The 16,010-nt window shown below is 38.5% G+C and overlaps 1 protein-coding gene across 1 annotated transcript in view; it reads left to right on the forward strand.

The window, feature by feature from the left end:
• aft (cap methyltransferase 2) overlaps positions 1-16,010 on the forward strand; it is a 62,810-nt gene that overhangs the window by 38,188 nt on the left and 8,612 nt on the right. Inside the window, exons 10-12 of the mRNA XM_081764185.1 lie at positions 5,107-5,268; positions 7,655-7,885; positions 15,066-15,563. Coding sequence (XP_081620311.1) covers positions 5,107-5,268; positions 7,655-7,885; positions 15,066-15,563 — 891 coding nt within the window. The remainder of the gene's footprint in view (positions 1-5,106; positions 5,269-7,654; positions 7,886-15,065; positions 15,564-16,010) is intronic.

Here is a 16,010-nt window from a genome sequence, read left to right on the forward strand (position 1 = left end):
AAAAAAACAAAAAAAAAAAAAAAACGTAATGCTTGGGATTGTACGTAGATTATCACTCAGTATGAAGCATGTCCCAAATGTTCAGTTGAAGCAATGAAGATGCTCGACGGCGGCATACATTATCACGTTACCGCTTTCCAAGTAACAGTAAGCTGAAGTCATGATACAGAGGTTGTTCAGCCTACGTTTGGCTGATTTCGTTCCTTCCCCCTCCCGGGCAGAATGGACTCACCCGACCTGCCTCGTGGCGTCCTGTAGTGCTGTGCAGTGACTTCCTGGGAACGGAGTTATTTTTCCGCGCGGACGACAATAACGCACAAATCAGGAGCATTGTTGTGAGTGCTGTGTTAAATTTGTTTCCAAGTGTGTGGGTTTCCGCTCTGTGACCAAAATGCCGCCCAAACTAAGCCGGTTTTTGGAAGGCTATGTTGCGGCTCTTTATGACGCCCACTTTAGTGTTTCTGTCATTAGAAAACAGTGGAAGAAGAATGGTTGCAACATCAGTTTAAATGGAATAAAAAATGTTATTAAAAAGTACAAGGGCAACGAAGCTCCACCATGCAGAGGAAACTTCGCAAAATGGCAATGCAAGAAAATCCGCCAACACAAAGGTGTATGGCTAATCATCTTGACGTTTCTTTGGGACTGTGAGCCGGACGTTACACCATCAACTCAAGCTGGAAAAAGTCATGAAAGCTCGCGGCCATCTTCTCACGGATGCCCACCAAAAGAAACGAAAGTGTAACCCCCGGAAGCTGTAGGAACAGCATCCGGCAAAACAAAGATGGATGTACGTTGTAACGCTCGATGAAGGATGGATTTACCTTTCCGACTGCGGCAAACCGAGAGCCATCATGTACCGAGAGAAAGGCGCCAAGAACTTCACAATGTGGGTCCGTGTCTGTAAAGAATCCTTCCCAAAATGGTTCATGGTCGTTACTGGCTACTTTACCAAGGTAAACTGAAGATTCATAGGGTGGCGAAGAACTGCAAAATAAATTCGCAGTATTTTCAGGAGCAGATCATGCGGCCGATCTACGAGCATGAGATTCCAACAATATACGAAAATGATGCCAATCGAGTGCGCATTTACATGGACAAGGCGTCATCACATACCTCACGATCGTCCCTCGCATTCTGCAGGGAGATGGAGGAGGCAAGTAGTATGCAGGTGATACCTTTCAATGAGGTACCTGTTAAATGTCCAGATGCAAGTCCTATGGACTATTGTGGATTTGGATTGCTGAAGCGGGCTTTGGGAAAACGGCGTGTGACAACTGTGGAAGAACTGCAAAGGGAATGGGACAAGATTCCCCTTCCTGTTCTTCAGAGAAGCCTATTACAGTGAAAATTACGCTGTCGGGCTATTGTTAGGAACCAAGGGAAACACATCAAGCACTTACGGAGCTGGCGCCATGGATTCTTCTAAATTTTTAGTTAAGTCGAAATTGGCCAAATGTAGACTGAACAGCCTCTGTAGTACTATATGTATTTTTCCGCAGTTACAGTATAAACAAATCGATTATTGTAACGTTATGCAGCAGACGCCAGATGTGGGACCGGATTACTGAGAGGACGGACTACTGTAGATCGGATTAGCTAGACTCTACTGTATTCGAATAATTGTTCGAATATTCGGATATTCGAATAGCAGCAGATAAAATATTCGAAGAATTATTTGAGTAACGAATTTTTGAATAATTTTAACAGCACCGATGTCAGTCTCATGGACTTTGACAGGTAAATGAGGAATTTCGAGATCTGAGACGTATGCTATGAAAATGGGTAATCTTTATCATTTCCGGGCAGGATGACTACTAAAGCATTAAAGTTTAGATCTTCATTAGTTGAACAAAATTGAAGAAAACATGGAACGATTGAGGAGAGTGTTGAAAGCAGTAACAGGCATGTTCTTCATTAAGACAATGTACAGTTCAACTCAACTATTCTTCCATTTTTCTTAGACTTCCAAACTTTGGTATGCCTAAATATCGGATATCTTACAGAACGACCATGTCCGTGTGTCGACAAATGAGAGCACATGCTGTAGGAGATATCGAGTAGCATTTATTTTAATTGATTTAGCATTCCAGGAATAGGTTCCATGTTAGCCGTTAATTCTCTATTCAAATCGCAAGTGGTGTAAATTAATTTTTCCGGTTTCAACATGTAACTAATACACACGCACATATACACAGGGTTATTACAAATGATTGACCCGATTTCATAACTTCACTGTAGTTTTTTATTTTACACATTGTTACAAAACTTAGCAAACATATTGAATAACTCGAAAAGTTTTTAGTGACATATTACAAGTGCTCTACGTGTGCCCCGTAGTAATTCTGTAAATATGAAGCCGATAATAAAGTTCTTCCCACACTCCGTGCAGTATGTCTTTAGCAGTCCGTTGGTGCTAGCTCTCAACTACAGAGGCATCCTGAAGCTGTAAATTGTGCATACCATCGCAGAATGGATTTGGCAGTTCGTGGATCTTTGCTTAACTTCGTTCAGAAATGTCGTTGTACTCTTAGGTTAGATTAATAAACTCAACATAAGCTTTCTCTACGTCTGTCGCCATTTTGAATAAATGATGACTGCTGCGCTCGTGCCAGAAATCAGAAGCGAACCTGCAACGCACAAGAACTTTTTGAGTTTTTCAGTACGTCTGCAAAGTTTTGTGACAATACGAGGGGTACCCAAAAGAAACTGGAATTATTGTGTAAAAGCTATATTTTCAAACTTTTTACAAAACAGCCTTATCCTCTTCAAAATACTCTTCACTCCAATTAATATATTTGTCCCACCGGTGCTTCCACTGTTCGAAATATTCATTGTAGTCATCTTGAGAAATGGCTGACAGCTCCTCTCTCGTTTGTTTAGGTGCGTGAAGCAGCGGAACCATGTTATTCTTAGTCAAAAACGCGAACGGGTACGGGTGCATTGTCGTGGTGGAAGAACCAGTCTCCTGTCTGCCACAACTCGGGTCTTTTTTGATGAACACTGTTGCGCAATCGTCTTAACACTTCCAAATAAAAGGTTTGATTGACTGTCTGACCTGGCGGAACAAACTCTGAATGCACTACGCCCTTGACATCAAAAAAGCAAATCACCATTGTTTTGATCTTTGATTTGACTTGACATTTGTTTGGACGGGGTGACAATGACGTCTTCCATTGGCTTGACTGTTGCTTTGTTTCTGAGTCGTACCTCTAGCACCATGTCTCATCAGCTCGACGTTCTTTTGGATTGTCAGTGAGAACCCGACGAACAAACTTGGCAGCAATCCTTTTCATGCCCAAATATTCGGTTAAAATTCACTGAACCGAGTTCCAAGATATCCCACTGATCTCTGACAGGTAATCAATTGTCTGTCGGCGGTTCTGTGAGCACAAGCTCTCGAATTTTTTGAACATTTTCGTCATTTCGGGCAGTTTGATGTCCAGAACGAGAGCTCCTTTGTGGCTAAGCGATTAGCGTACGCGCCTTTGTCGTGGGAGACCCGGTTTCGATTCCTGGCGGGAGCTCATGTTCGGATTCCACGTTAATCAGTAGGTCCACGTCTCATATAGCCTCGCTGCTGAACGGGACGTTAAATCACAATCGACTCAACTCAGCGTCCAGAACGAGGTTTGCCCTCAATCACCATGTCGCCATGTTTGAACCACTCGTACACTTGACTTTACCCATAGTATCCTCCGTGTATGCTGTTTTTAACATTACAACAGTTTCAGTAGCATTTTTACCGATTAGAAAACAAAATTTTACTGCTGCACGTTGTTCACTTAAACTTGCCATCAGAAAAACAAAAGGAGAACACCACAGCGCTAGCAAAAACACTCACTGTAGATGAACACGACAAGCCAGGTCGACAACACAGGCGGCACTGAATTGGCAATGAGTTGTGTTATATATGCCTAGCAGCATAAATGCGTACTACAGAAGCTCCGCCCGCCACAATGCTATTACGGTTTCTTTTGGGTCCAATAATAAAGCTAGAGTGAATTTATGAAACCAGATCTTTTTTTTTTTTTTTTTTTTTTTTTTTTTTTTTTTTTGTAATAACGCCGTATACAGGGTGTTTCAAAACAACGCCGACAACGTTTGGGAGTTGATTCCTGACACCAAGATAAGACAAAAAATATAGACCAATCTGAGTGCACAAATGCTTCCTTTCGGAGTTAAAGCTGCCGAAAACATGAAAAAGATGAACTTGAAAGGTCCATAGCTCCCAAACTATGGGACCTACCGTAGTCTAGTCAAGACTTCACTCAGGAACTAGTATGTGCCCTATCCAAATAACCATGTTTCAGAATCCTGCGGTACTTCCGCATCAATTTTTATGGAGGTAGTTGATGAGTACTTCAAATTACATGCCCGTAGCGAAACTGCTTCTATAAAAATTGTTGCTGGAGTAGCTTAGGATTCTGAGACATGTATTTTGGATAGGGCACATATTAGTTCGTAAGTGAAGTCTTGGCGCGACTACGGTAGATCCCATAGTTATGAAGCTATGGTTCTTAAAAAGTTCATTTTTTCATGTTTTCGGCAGCCTATAACTCCGAAAGGAAGCATTTCTGCACCCAGGTTAGGTTGATCTATACTTTTTGTCCTATCTTGGTGTCAGGAATCACTTCCCAAATGTTGTCGGTGTTGTCCTGAAACACCCTGTATACTACATACAATTATTAGATGAAGTGTGAATATTCTAACTTTGTGTAACCCCTCTGTAATTAACAAATAATTATTTTTTTTACACTACAATACAAATGCTGAGCAAAGCAACGTTTTATTATAAAATAAAATAGTAAATGTGACAGTTTCGGATATCTAACATATCCTTCTTCAGACACTATCAAAAAGAATTTAATTTTCGATAGTGTCTGAAGAAGGATATGTTATATATCCGAAACTATCACTTTTATTATTTTATAATAAAACGTTGTTTGCTCAGCATTTGTATTGTAGTGTAAGTTATTAAATATAGCAAACTAGTATGAATCAGGTAGTTACAAATAATTATGCCTGACTGGCATCCGTTAGAGATTTTATTATATTTTTCTTTTACCAAAATCTTGAGTTTTCTTTCTGTTTTCAATTCCTTAGGTAGAAGTGATAGAAAACAATATCCGATTGTTTAGAGAAAAGAGGGGCTACGAAGAAAAGATGATCCGAAGGTTGAGAGGAATGGTGGCAGAACACTTTCTGGAAAAATATAACATGAAGAGTCTCACTGAAGAGGAGGAAGTTGTGGGTCAAAAAAATTTGGTAAGGATATTTTTAAACAGTAAGGGTACTTTTATTTGGACAATATCCATGCAAGGGTCAACTTTCAGCGCCAAAATTCATGATCTTTCATTAAAACAAATATTTAGAACAACTCTAGAAATGAGAGTATTACATAGTTGTTTGTTTCAGGAACACTATAATGAAATGTGCTATTACTTTATACCAATACAGGGTTTCTACTGATCTGGAGAAATCTATTTCCCTGACTTTTTGCAGGAAATTCCCTGACTTTCATGACAAGTGTCGGATAACGTTGACATATAAATAAGTAATAAATAATGGTGAATATTTATATATGAGAACATTTGTTCTGTAGAGACAAATAGTAATCAATTGCTCATACGTACATTCCATTTACCTCCCGTAAAAATCTGAGCAACGTCCCATACTGTGATCACTAATATCTACCCACAAACATCTGACAATCAATTACTCTGAAGATACGATACTTCTTATATATTCATTTAATAATGACAAGGCTCTTTTAAAATATCCATATCTAGTTTCAATAAAGATCTCTTCCTTATCAAATATTGCAATTAGTAGATTACCTACAAACATCTGACAATGAACTTTACTCCAGAATTTCTATAAATTTCAATATCGCAAATATTACACTACCACTCGTCTGACAATGAAACACCTTCAATGTATGAAACTTATACATTCATTAATAAAATGACAAAAAACACTTGCTAAAACATCCATTTCCAGTTTCAATAAAGGTATGTTACTTATCTAATACTGCAATTATTATATTACTTACGAACATGTGACACTGAAACATACACTACATATGAGACATCTTATACATTCATTAATAAAGTGACAAGGCTACACTAAAATACCCACATTTAGGTTCAATAAGATCTGTGACTTGTGCAATATTGCTTATTTCGTTTTTAATGTAATCAATTTGAGTTGTAATCTCTCTTTCATTCATGACCAAGTAACTAACGCTCTTACGGATTGATTTTTCTTTTTTGAATTTTGCATTCCATGGTTAGCTATATAGGCGAAGCATACGGACGATTGATGTTAGAGTGGTAATGTAGGAGAAAACGGGAGAACCCCAAGGAAACCCACGGACACTGTGCTGTCCACTACATTCTCAGCTGTCCTGGGATCGAACAAAGGACCCTTCGCACCAGAGGTGAACGTTCTAGTATAGAGCCACCGTTACCCCCAGTATTCGATCCCTTATGAAGGCTTGCGTCTGCTACAACTCAATAGTGTTTCGGATCTCATAATCTGTCATCTTCCATTTCGCTAGTGGAGCCAAAGTGTTCGAGAAAATATAAGAACGAATATTATTACTTGTATGGTGCATCAAGGGTTAATACTTTCCTACTAAATATTTTGCAAACTCCACTGTTTGCTTATTCGTGTATTGCTTCTTAATTCATTTTCTTTTTCTTGCTCAGTTTTAGGAATCCCACCAAACCACTCAAAATCGAACCCCGATCTTATACAACCTACTAGCTGAACCTGCGCACTCTACACAGCGCATGATTCACATATGAGCATAAATCTCCTTGTCATTCCTCATAACATCTGTACATGTCCCTTTACAGACACAAGTGAAGGACGTCTTGATAAAAATCGGCAAGGGTATTCTAAAGGGGATATTTTTTTTTGATTATTTTGGCAATATCTCGCACCGTTTGCAAGATTTGAGCCTATTTCCAGTTGGAGTTTCTAATTCATGTATGATCAGTGTTTTCTTTCTTCTTGCATGCAGTATGTAATAAGTAGATAAATTACACAATTAATTATAATATCAATGATATATAGTGTTCATTGGGCACAAAACTCCAAACAATATCCATCTTAGATTGGAGAAAAGGCCATCCTTCGTTTTTCATAATCAGTTGGTCATGAAACAAATGCCGGAGAGATATACTAATCCCGTATACAAATATGTAGTGTTGGAATGTATAACTCGTAGGATATATTTTTACTTTTTAAAAATGTTAATACTTTCAGTGTATCCCGAAAAGATGTAATAAATAAATAACAGCCTTTTAAAAAATATTCAATTAGTGCTAAACAATCTACACAAAATTTACAATCGATCAGTGAAAACGACATCTTTGTAGAGCCTATGGTTCCCGAGAGCTCATTGTCGAAAGGATTTGCCGCAGACATATAAACTTTTCTTGACCACAAACGTATAAACGTATTTTAATATATAGATAGTCACGAGAAAGTTCGTAACACAATAGGTGAGGAGAGTGAGTATCTATTTAACTTTTGCTTTGATATATTATTATTATTATTATTATTATTATTATTATTATTATTATTATTATTATTATTATTATTATTATTATTATTATTATTATTATTATTATTATTATCGTAGAAAGAAACTGCCACTCTGAATCTGGATCCGAGAACAGATGAAGGTTCATTTAATGAAAGGCGCAAGAAAGCTGCACTGGAACCGTTGGAACTGCTGAAAGTTCTTCAAGCGGAAGTTGATAGTATGAAGATTGTTTGGCCTTTCAACAACAAGAAAGCATTCGACGGAGAAAACACGGAAGAAGAAACAGAACAGGGTGAACAAGATAGTGAAGATATAAAATGGCTGTCGGTAAGAAATATTAGGAGATTTGTAGAGTAGAGTGATGTAGGGTAAGATAAATTTTAGAACGAAGTATATTGTTACTGTCTATCTTTATATTTTATAGAATTAAACCCTTAGCTACTACAGAGTCCGCCAGAAAAATGTACACACTCTTTGTCGTCCTGTATCAGGATACTGGCATTGACAATGTTTTGAAATTTAAGTATGTTGTAGCATGGTTTTTCGCTCAATAGATGTCGGTACTATCAGCACGCAGGGCCGGATTTATCATTTTGGCGCCCCTAGGCCCAATAATTTTTTCCGCCCCCTAGTGTGGTTAAAGTTACTTTCCTAAAAATCTTTATTAAAAATTTATATCAGGTCTAGATGTTAATTGCTTAAACACCACTCCACGGTGCAATTTTATCATTGCAAGTTTTTTAAGGAATTTACTTGGTTCTGGGCTTAACAAAATACCGTTAATGTATTAACAAAAGATTGGTGAATAACTTTGGTTTTGTTCAATTTAGCCATTTGGGCAAATAAATAAAAAAAAAACTCTGTAATACATTATAAAATAGTTTTAATCTCGTAGCGGTACTCGTGGAGGAGTGATTTGAACATTGGCACGCACACGGCGCATGCGCCCCTAATCACTCCGAGCAGTAGCGCCGAGCCAACCTAGTGACAGTGGCAATACGATGCGTACCGCTCAACGATATCTCTACAGCCAGTTCTCCCGTGTTTGAGATGAACGTTGTAACGAAGTTGATGCATAATGTTGAAAAATAGTTTAACTTTACCAACAATTATTTGTTCCAATTAACTTCAAAATCAGAATGCTTTAATTAGCCTGATTTTTTTAATCAATTCAAAAAATATGTTAAATTATGGCTAGTTAATTTTATTTTTTAGATTTTTTTTATTTTTTTTCTCTCGGCCGTGCGCCCCGTGGGAGCTTGCGCCCATAGGCCCGGGCCTATTGGGAAATCCGGCCCTGTCAGCACGGTTAGTGAGATAAGAAAATGGCAGGGGCACGCTTGACGTTCGAACGGCGTAAGCACGTGTTTATTAGGTTTGGGAATGCCATCGAAGTGCAGCGTCAGTCAAGAGGAAAGTTTGGCATTGAACCACCAACACGCCTAACAATCAAACGCATTTTTGACAAAGTTTGAGGCGCATGGAACGATTTGCGATATTTATAAAGTAAGATCGGGGAGAACGCCTACAGCAACAAGTCCTGCTTCGTCGGCTCTCGTGTTGGGAAAGTTTGAAACGTCACCTCAGAAGTCTGCTACGCAATGTGCACCGGAGGTGGGAGTTAGCACTTCAAGTGTACGACGAATTTTGAAAAAACGCTAAGGAGAAATGTTACATTCCGCGATAACTGCATTCCATTGATAATGATGATCCCGATCGTCGGATGCAATTTTGTGAATGGTATCAGCAAATGGTAACTAATGATGAACAGTTTGTGACGAAGATAGTGTAGTCTGATGAAGCCCAGTTTAAATTAAATGGAATAGTCAATCGACATAACTGTATCTACTGGGCAAAACGTACTTACGCTGCTCGAACGGCACGCGTGCTCCTGCCATTTTAGTATCTCACTAACCGTATCGACAGTACCGACATCTGCTGGGCAAAAAACCATGCTAGGCTACAACATAATTTTAACTGAAAACAATTGACAATGCAGACATCTGTTGGGCGAAAAACCATAGTACAACATACTTAAATTTCAGAACAATTAGCAATGCCAGTATCTTGATACAGTATGACAATGAATGTATACATTTTTCTGGCGGACTCTGTATGTGTTTTTGTATAAGCTGTTTCAAAAGTAAACGGCAAAGCTTTGTAAATGAATTTCTGAAATGTAGGAGATAACAATAAGTTATATTAACGTGAGTCTGAAAATCTTTACTTTGGGAGGTATTTTCAACAAACTTATTCTCAATAATAATACACAAAGAACAAAAAAGTGGATGACTAGATCGAGATTCGAACTCGGGATCTTCGGCGTATCGTGCCGATGCGTTAACCACTACACTACCCAGTCCGCTCCCAGAACTGCCAAACACTTTTCGGTGTTCTTTTACCCAGATCACCGCTAACGATTGTATTATCATTAAATTACTGAAAGGAGAAAACAAACGATTTATTTTACATGCCAAATCCTCTATGGGTGCAAATTAAATAATGTACAGAGTGAAAAAGTGGATGACTGGAGCAGGATTCGAACCCGGAGTCTTCGGCGTACCGTACCGACGCGTTAATCAGAGGATTTGGTGTGTAAAAATAAGTTTAAATCTGTTGTTTGCTCCTTTTATTAATATAATGATAATACAATCGTTAGCGCTGTTTTGAATATAGGCACTAGATTGTTCAAGCACAACAGCCAGATTTGGTACAAGCCACGTGGTCTCAGTGAAAGAACACCGAAGAGTGAGAGAGTGTGTGGCTGTTCTGGGAGCAGACTGAGTTGCGTAGTGGTTAACGCATCGGCACGGTACGCCTCGGAATCCGGGATCGAGTTGCGGTCCAGTTATCCATTTTTTTTATTCTTCGTGCATTATTGAATTTGCAACATAAAAATAAGTTTAAATCTGTCGTTTCCCCCTTTTCATTAGTATGTTCTCAACAAATTTGAGAGGAGGTATCATTTGATGTTTGAAACTCGGATTGACTGTATTTTAATATGAGCGAGAGTGTTCGTGTATATACGAGAAGCGTCCAATAAGTTATCTACCTAGAGAGGAAGGAAGGAGCTGAGCATAATAACGCCTGACAGGCATGCGAAGGCCACTGTGGGGAACACCGCTGCCCAATTTGAGGTCAGTTGGGGTAACGCAGTAGTCGTGAGCACAATGTTTGTTACGTCACGTAGCGAGTGTGTGTGTGAAGCTGCGAACAATGGACACATTCCTGGCTCAACTGGTGACAAGGAACGAAACCTGGATCTACTATTGCAATCTTGAGAGCAAGTAGGAGTCCATGAAATGGAAACACCTGCGGAGACGTTTTTCGTCGGACAACGAGGTCCAACAGGCTGTTTCCCAGTGGTTTGCAAGCTATGACAAAGACTATTTTTTTCTCTGGGATTTCTTCGCTGCCCACAATGTGGCGACGGTGCATAGATCTTCATTGGGACTACATCGAAAAATCCTTCCTGTCTACGTAGATAACTTATTGGGCGCCCCTGTATATATAACGACTCCTCCTATACATTTTTTCTTTTAATTGGAAAAGGTGCTAAAGCAGATTTTCATACGCGCTGTCACATCGAGTCCTTGAGTTCTTTTGGGGTTATTCCGTTTCCTTCTGCAATTCTTTTTAGTCTGGAGGACGTAAAATCTTACTTTCATACACACAGTTAGCATTGAAAAGGGAATGAAATGTTGACAAGGCTGGGAGTCCATTTCTATAGAAATGAGGTTGGGCACTCTTAAGACAGAGGTTGTCGTACATTTTAATGGATAAAGAATACTAAGAATCATTTTTAACGCCCTGTAAAGGATTGAGTAACGAGTTAACGTTGAGTGTATATATATATATATATATATATAAACTGACCATGTCCATTGATCATGTTTCCGAAAAGCTGTCCAGCCAAGAGAATATAAGCTGTAGAACAGAGCCGAACAAGGGAGAAATATAGTGAAATCGAGGAAGAGTAACCAATATTGGTTGTAAAGTGTACCATGAAAAGAAGTGCAAGTTTCTTGTCAGCGATATCGATAATGAGACTATGTCTTCGCTGATATAATCCAACTAAACTATGGTATGGTATGCGCTTGAAAAGGAGAACATCACTGTATCACTTACTGCAGCTAGCTTCATGAATTACGATACAACTGTAAAAGTGTTGGAAACCTCTTGTTTTCCTTTGTTCATAAAGATCATAATTTGGATGGCATTCTCTTTTGGGCTCATTTGACTGCTTCTTGCACTGTAGCAAGAAATTGCAAGAGTTTCTTGCCGGAACCACATCAACTTCATTACGAAGAAACCTAAATCTACAATATAAGAGCCCTGGGGAAAGCCATTGTTCTAATGTTTCACACGCCAGAGGAACTGAAGAGTTTTGGTCAGCTACGTATTCGCTTCTTAAGGTGACCGAAACTCTTTGAGGCTTCAAGGTTTTATGGAAGATAATTAATTGCTTCTGCAATTGCCCCTAAAATGGAATAATATATATTCTGAAGAAGACTAACAAGAATCTTTTCATTAGATGTATAGGGCTATGATTACTGTAGTCAGCAAGTAGTGAACGTCAACTTTGCTGTTCTGTTTTGTATCTCGTAATACCCACAAAATCGGTAGTAAATACGGATCTGGGTAATTGGATGAGAATTGAATTCAGGTCATCAGTGCTTTTTTTTTTTTTTTTTTGCTGCAAGCAATTTAAAAATTAAGAGATGCCTCTATGTAGCAAGTAAAATAAATAAATAAAAATAAAAAAAAATAAAATAAAAAAATAAAGCTACGGCGTAATTAGGAAAACAAAAAATTATGTTATTGGTATCCCTTTGCTAGTAGTATACGGTTTATTTATGGCTTTTGTTTGAGTTATCTGTTGTCTTAACCAATTTCTTCTTAAATGTATACACTAATGATGTCTGTAACTGGCTACTGTAGATGAAAATATAGTGATAAATGGTTTCCATGTCTAGGATTATTTAAGTACTTCATATTATAATGATTCTGTAAGTAAAATAGTGATGTGTGTGACGTACAATTAAATCGCTCCTTATCTACGAATGGTGATCAGAAAGTAAAGTTACAAATCCTGCAGTGAAACGTGTATATATTATTTCATACAACCAATACAGCCAATAGATAGTAGATACATTAGGTTATTTTTCGACATAGTCTCCATTTCGATTGAGACACTTGTCGCATCGTGGGATGAATTTGAAGATTCCCTCCTAGTAAAAATCCTGTCCTTGCGTGTTCAGCCACGTTGCCACGAAGTGTTTCACCTCCTCGTCTGAAGCGAAGCGACGGCCTCCTAAGTGCGTCCGAATGACATTCCCAATTCTGCCATTAGATGCCGTAACGTGATCCTTCTGCTGTCCTGAATCAGCTGTGTTCAAATTTGTTGATTCCGTGCTATATTGGCCACTGCGCTCCTCTATCAGCCAAAAATTTCCACACCATTCTACGACATGCTGACGAGACATTACAGTCTCTCCCTAAACCTCTATCAGATACCGATGAATTTCAGCTGCTGGTACCTGTTTTGCCTACAGAAATCGAATAACTGAGCGGACTTCCTCGCGAGACCAGCCTTCCAAACGAGTCGCCATTTGTGTTTACTTACAACTAGCTCCGTAGCTGGCGGGTGGCTGAAACTCTGCACAGTTGCCAACTCCATGTATTACAGTTACCGCACACTCCTCATTCTTCTATAACAGACAAAACTCCAGAAATATCGGTCTTGTAATCTTATTTCTTGATCCTGCCTCGTATTAATTAAAAAAAAAAAAAAAAAATGATTTAGTCGTAACTAAACAGTCTGTGAGGTGTACGTAAAGATTACCTCAAAAGAAGCCAGCCATTTACAATTGTGTACATTTCGGTAAAAATGTATTATTTTTCTCAGCACAAATTATTTTAGAAAACTAAAGTTGTCTGTGGAACTACATACCGTTGTTTGTTTTCTTCCGAATATGCCGAGTAATGTATATGGATATGTTATGAAAAGGAATCATATTCGGAAAAAGATAATCAGCAGGATGTAGTTCCATAGACATTAGTTTCTCTTTCTTTCTTTCTCTCTCTCGGCAAAATTCCAGGGGTGGATTCCTTATGGGTAGGGAAGTAAAATAATTCATACGACATATGTCGGGAAATGCATGTTATAGAATTACGGCCATTGAGCCGCCTGACTGTGTGAAATAGTCACATTCTGGACGCCCCTTAATGTGACTCAATTTAAACCTCAATAGCTCAGCTCCTAATTAAGTTAGGAAGATAATTTTAGTATCAAGGTCTTGCTGAAAGATTAAGCTTTCCACTCACATGCATTTTCACAGGTGGACGCAGAGCCAAGGGCAAGTTATCCAATGCATCTGGAATGTGGGTTTCCAGGAAATCTCGATAGGTGTTTCCTGTTACCTCTGCCGAAGTACAGTATGTATGGCGTAGTAAAGTGTCACCGACAATACCGCACCACACACTGAGAGCAAACTGTTGTTGATGTCTCCTGGGACTGATCGCATGAGGATTATCGTCCGCTCAAACATGTACACTCATGTCCAAAATGATTGTCGCATATCTATAACTGTCTTCTTGTAAGAATATGATTTGATAATGATTTTGTAGGGTACATTTAATACTGATACTATGTGTATAATCGGGAAATGTATGTTTGTGGTAATTTTCATAGAAGAAGAATTATAAATACGAAAATTAGAATGAGTAAAAGAAAATGTTGCTAAATGGACAAGAAAGTTTTATTTTCGTTTCATTATTCTTATTAATGCTCTTTTGACATGAAATTTGCCACATACATGTCTTTGCCGATTATACACGTACTAACATTATAAGGAATACCGGCGAATTCGTTATCAAATTATATTTCTACAACAACATATTTATAGACATATGACAATAATTTTGGACATGAGTGTACATTATGGTAATTGAAGATGCCTTCTCGTGTGAACGGACTTGTGAGCCTCATCTGTAAACACTGTTGCGGATGGGAAAATGAGATTAATGGCACAATGCTGGAGGTATCACTGGCAAAAGCATATTCACAGCAGATAGTCGGCTGTTGACAAAGACTGTACTCGCTACAGGTGGTATGAATACAGGCTCGCTCGACGACATACATGCCATATCTACATGTGGTTTACACGTAGTTTATCTTTCAGGAAGACATTGATTGATACCAAAGTCATCTTCCTAGCTTAATTAAGAACTCAGCTATTGAGGTTTAAATTGAGTCACATTGAGGGGCGTCGAGAATGGTACTGTTTCACACCGTCAGGCAGCTCAATACCTTAACTCTGTAACGATGTATTTTCCGACATATGGTCATATGGACTTTTTTACTTGCCTACCCATAAGGAATCCACCCTTGAAATTTTGCTTAATCTTTTTGTTACACCTTGTATATATTATGAATATTGAATATGCATCCTATTGAGTCAGGTAGCACTTTTCTCTTACTCCTTTCGTTTGTATTTTGTTTCAGTTTCCGAATTCTTCCATAGACAACTTTAAGATCATTACTGGGAAACCAGTGACTACAATCAACAGCTCTAAATTTTGTCTTGGTCGCTTGTTGAGAATCCGCAACCAAGTGAAAGAGTTGGCGCGAGATCACTTTCACTATGATCCGAAGAAATTACGGATACCACACGATGTCGTTATCACACGTTCCAAGAGTAAATTGCTCGCCGAAGAAAAGGTGACTCAAGAAGAATCGGAAGATGAAGTGATAAGTAGATTCAAAACGAAAATTCCAAGTCTGAAAAGTAGCCGCGGTAAGACGAAGCTTTTGTCATTTCGAAAAGAGATGTGGGAATCTATGGAAGGTTTTAATCAGGAAGTGGAGAGAGAAGCATTCTGGAGTATCATGGATACAATTAATGATCTATGGAGGATGGATAATCTAATTATCCAAGGCTATCCAATGCTTTCCCAGTTTAATGTGGGAACAATATATATGTTGTGTCATATGTTTGAACAAGTAAGTATATAAGATTATTTTATTGTTTGGTTGTGAAAGAGATAATCTTTTAAACCTATATGTATACACCGAGGTTTGTATGAGTTAGTTTTAACGTAGTGGCATCACTCGTGCCGTGTGGTAACAGGCATTTAACTGTGAGAATGGCTTGAAACAAGGAGATGCGTTGTCGCCATTATTATTCTACTTTGCCCTGGAGTACGCTGTATGGGAAATCAAACGTATCAACCAGGGCGTAGAGTTGAATGGTATTCTTTAGGTTATGGTGTATGCTAATTTTGTAAATTTAATAGGAGATGATAGGGGAACAATAGAAAGAAATGCAGAGGTCTTATTAAACGCTTGCAGGGATATAGGTTTAGAAGTAAATGCAGAGAAAACTAAATCCATAGAAGTTGGTCGAGATCGTAATACGGCAAATTATGGATGCGTTAAAATATCAAATAA

This window comes from Thermobia domestica, chromosome 7 (assembly GCF_964235325.1).
Source record: "Thermobia domestica chromosome 7, izTheDome1.hap1.1, whole genome shotgun sequence".
In the NCBI taxonomy this organism is placed as follows: domain Eukaryota; kingdom Metazoa; phylum Arthropoda; class Insecta; order Zygentoma; family Lepismatidae; genus Thermobia; species Thermobia domestica.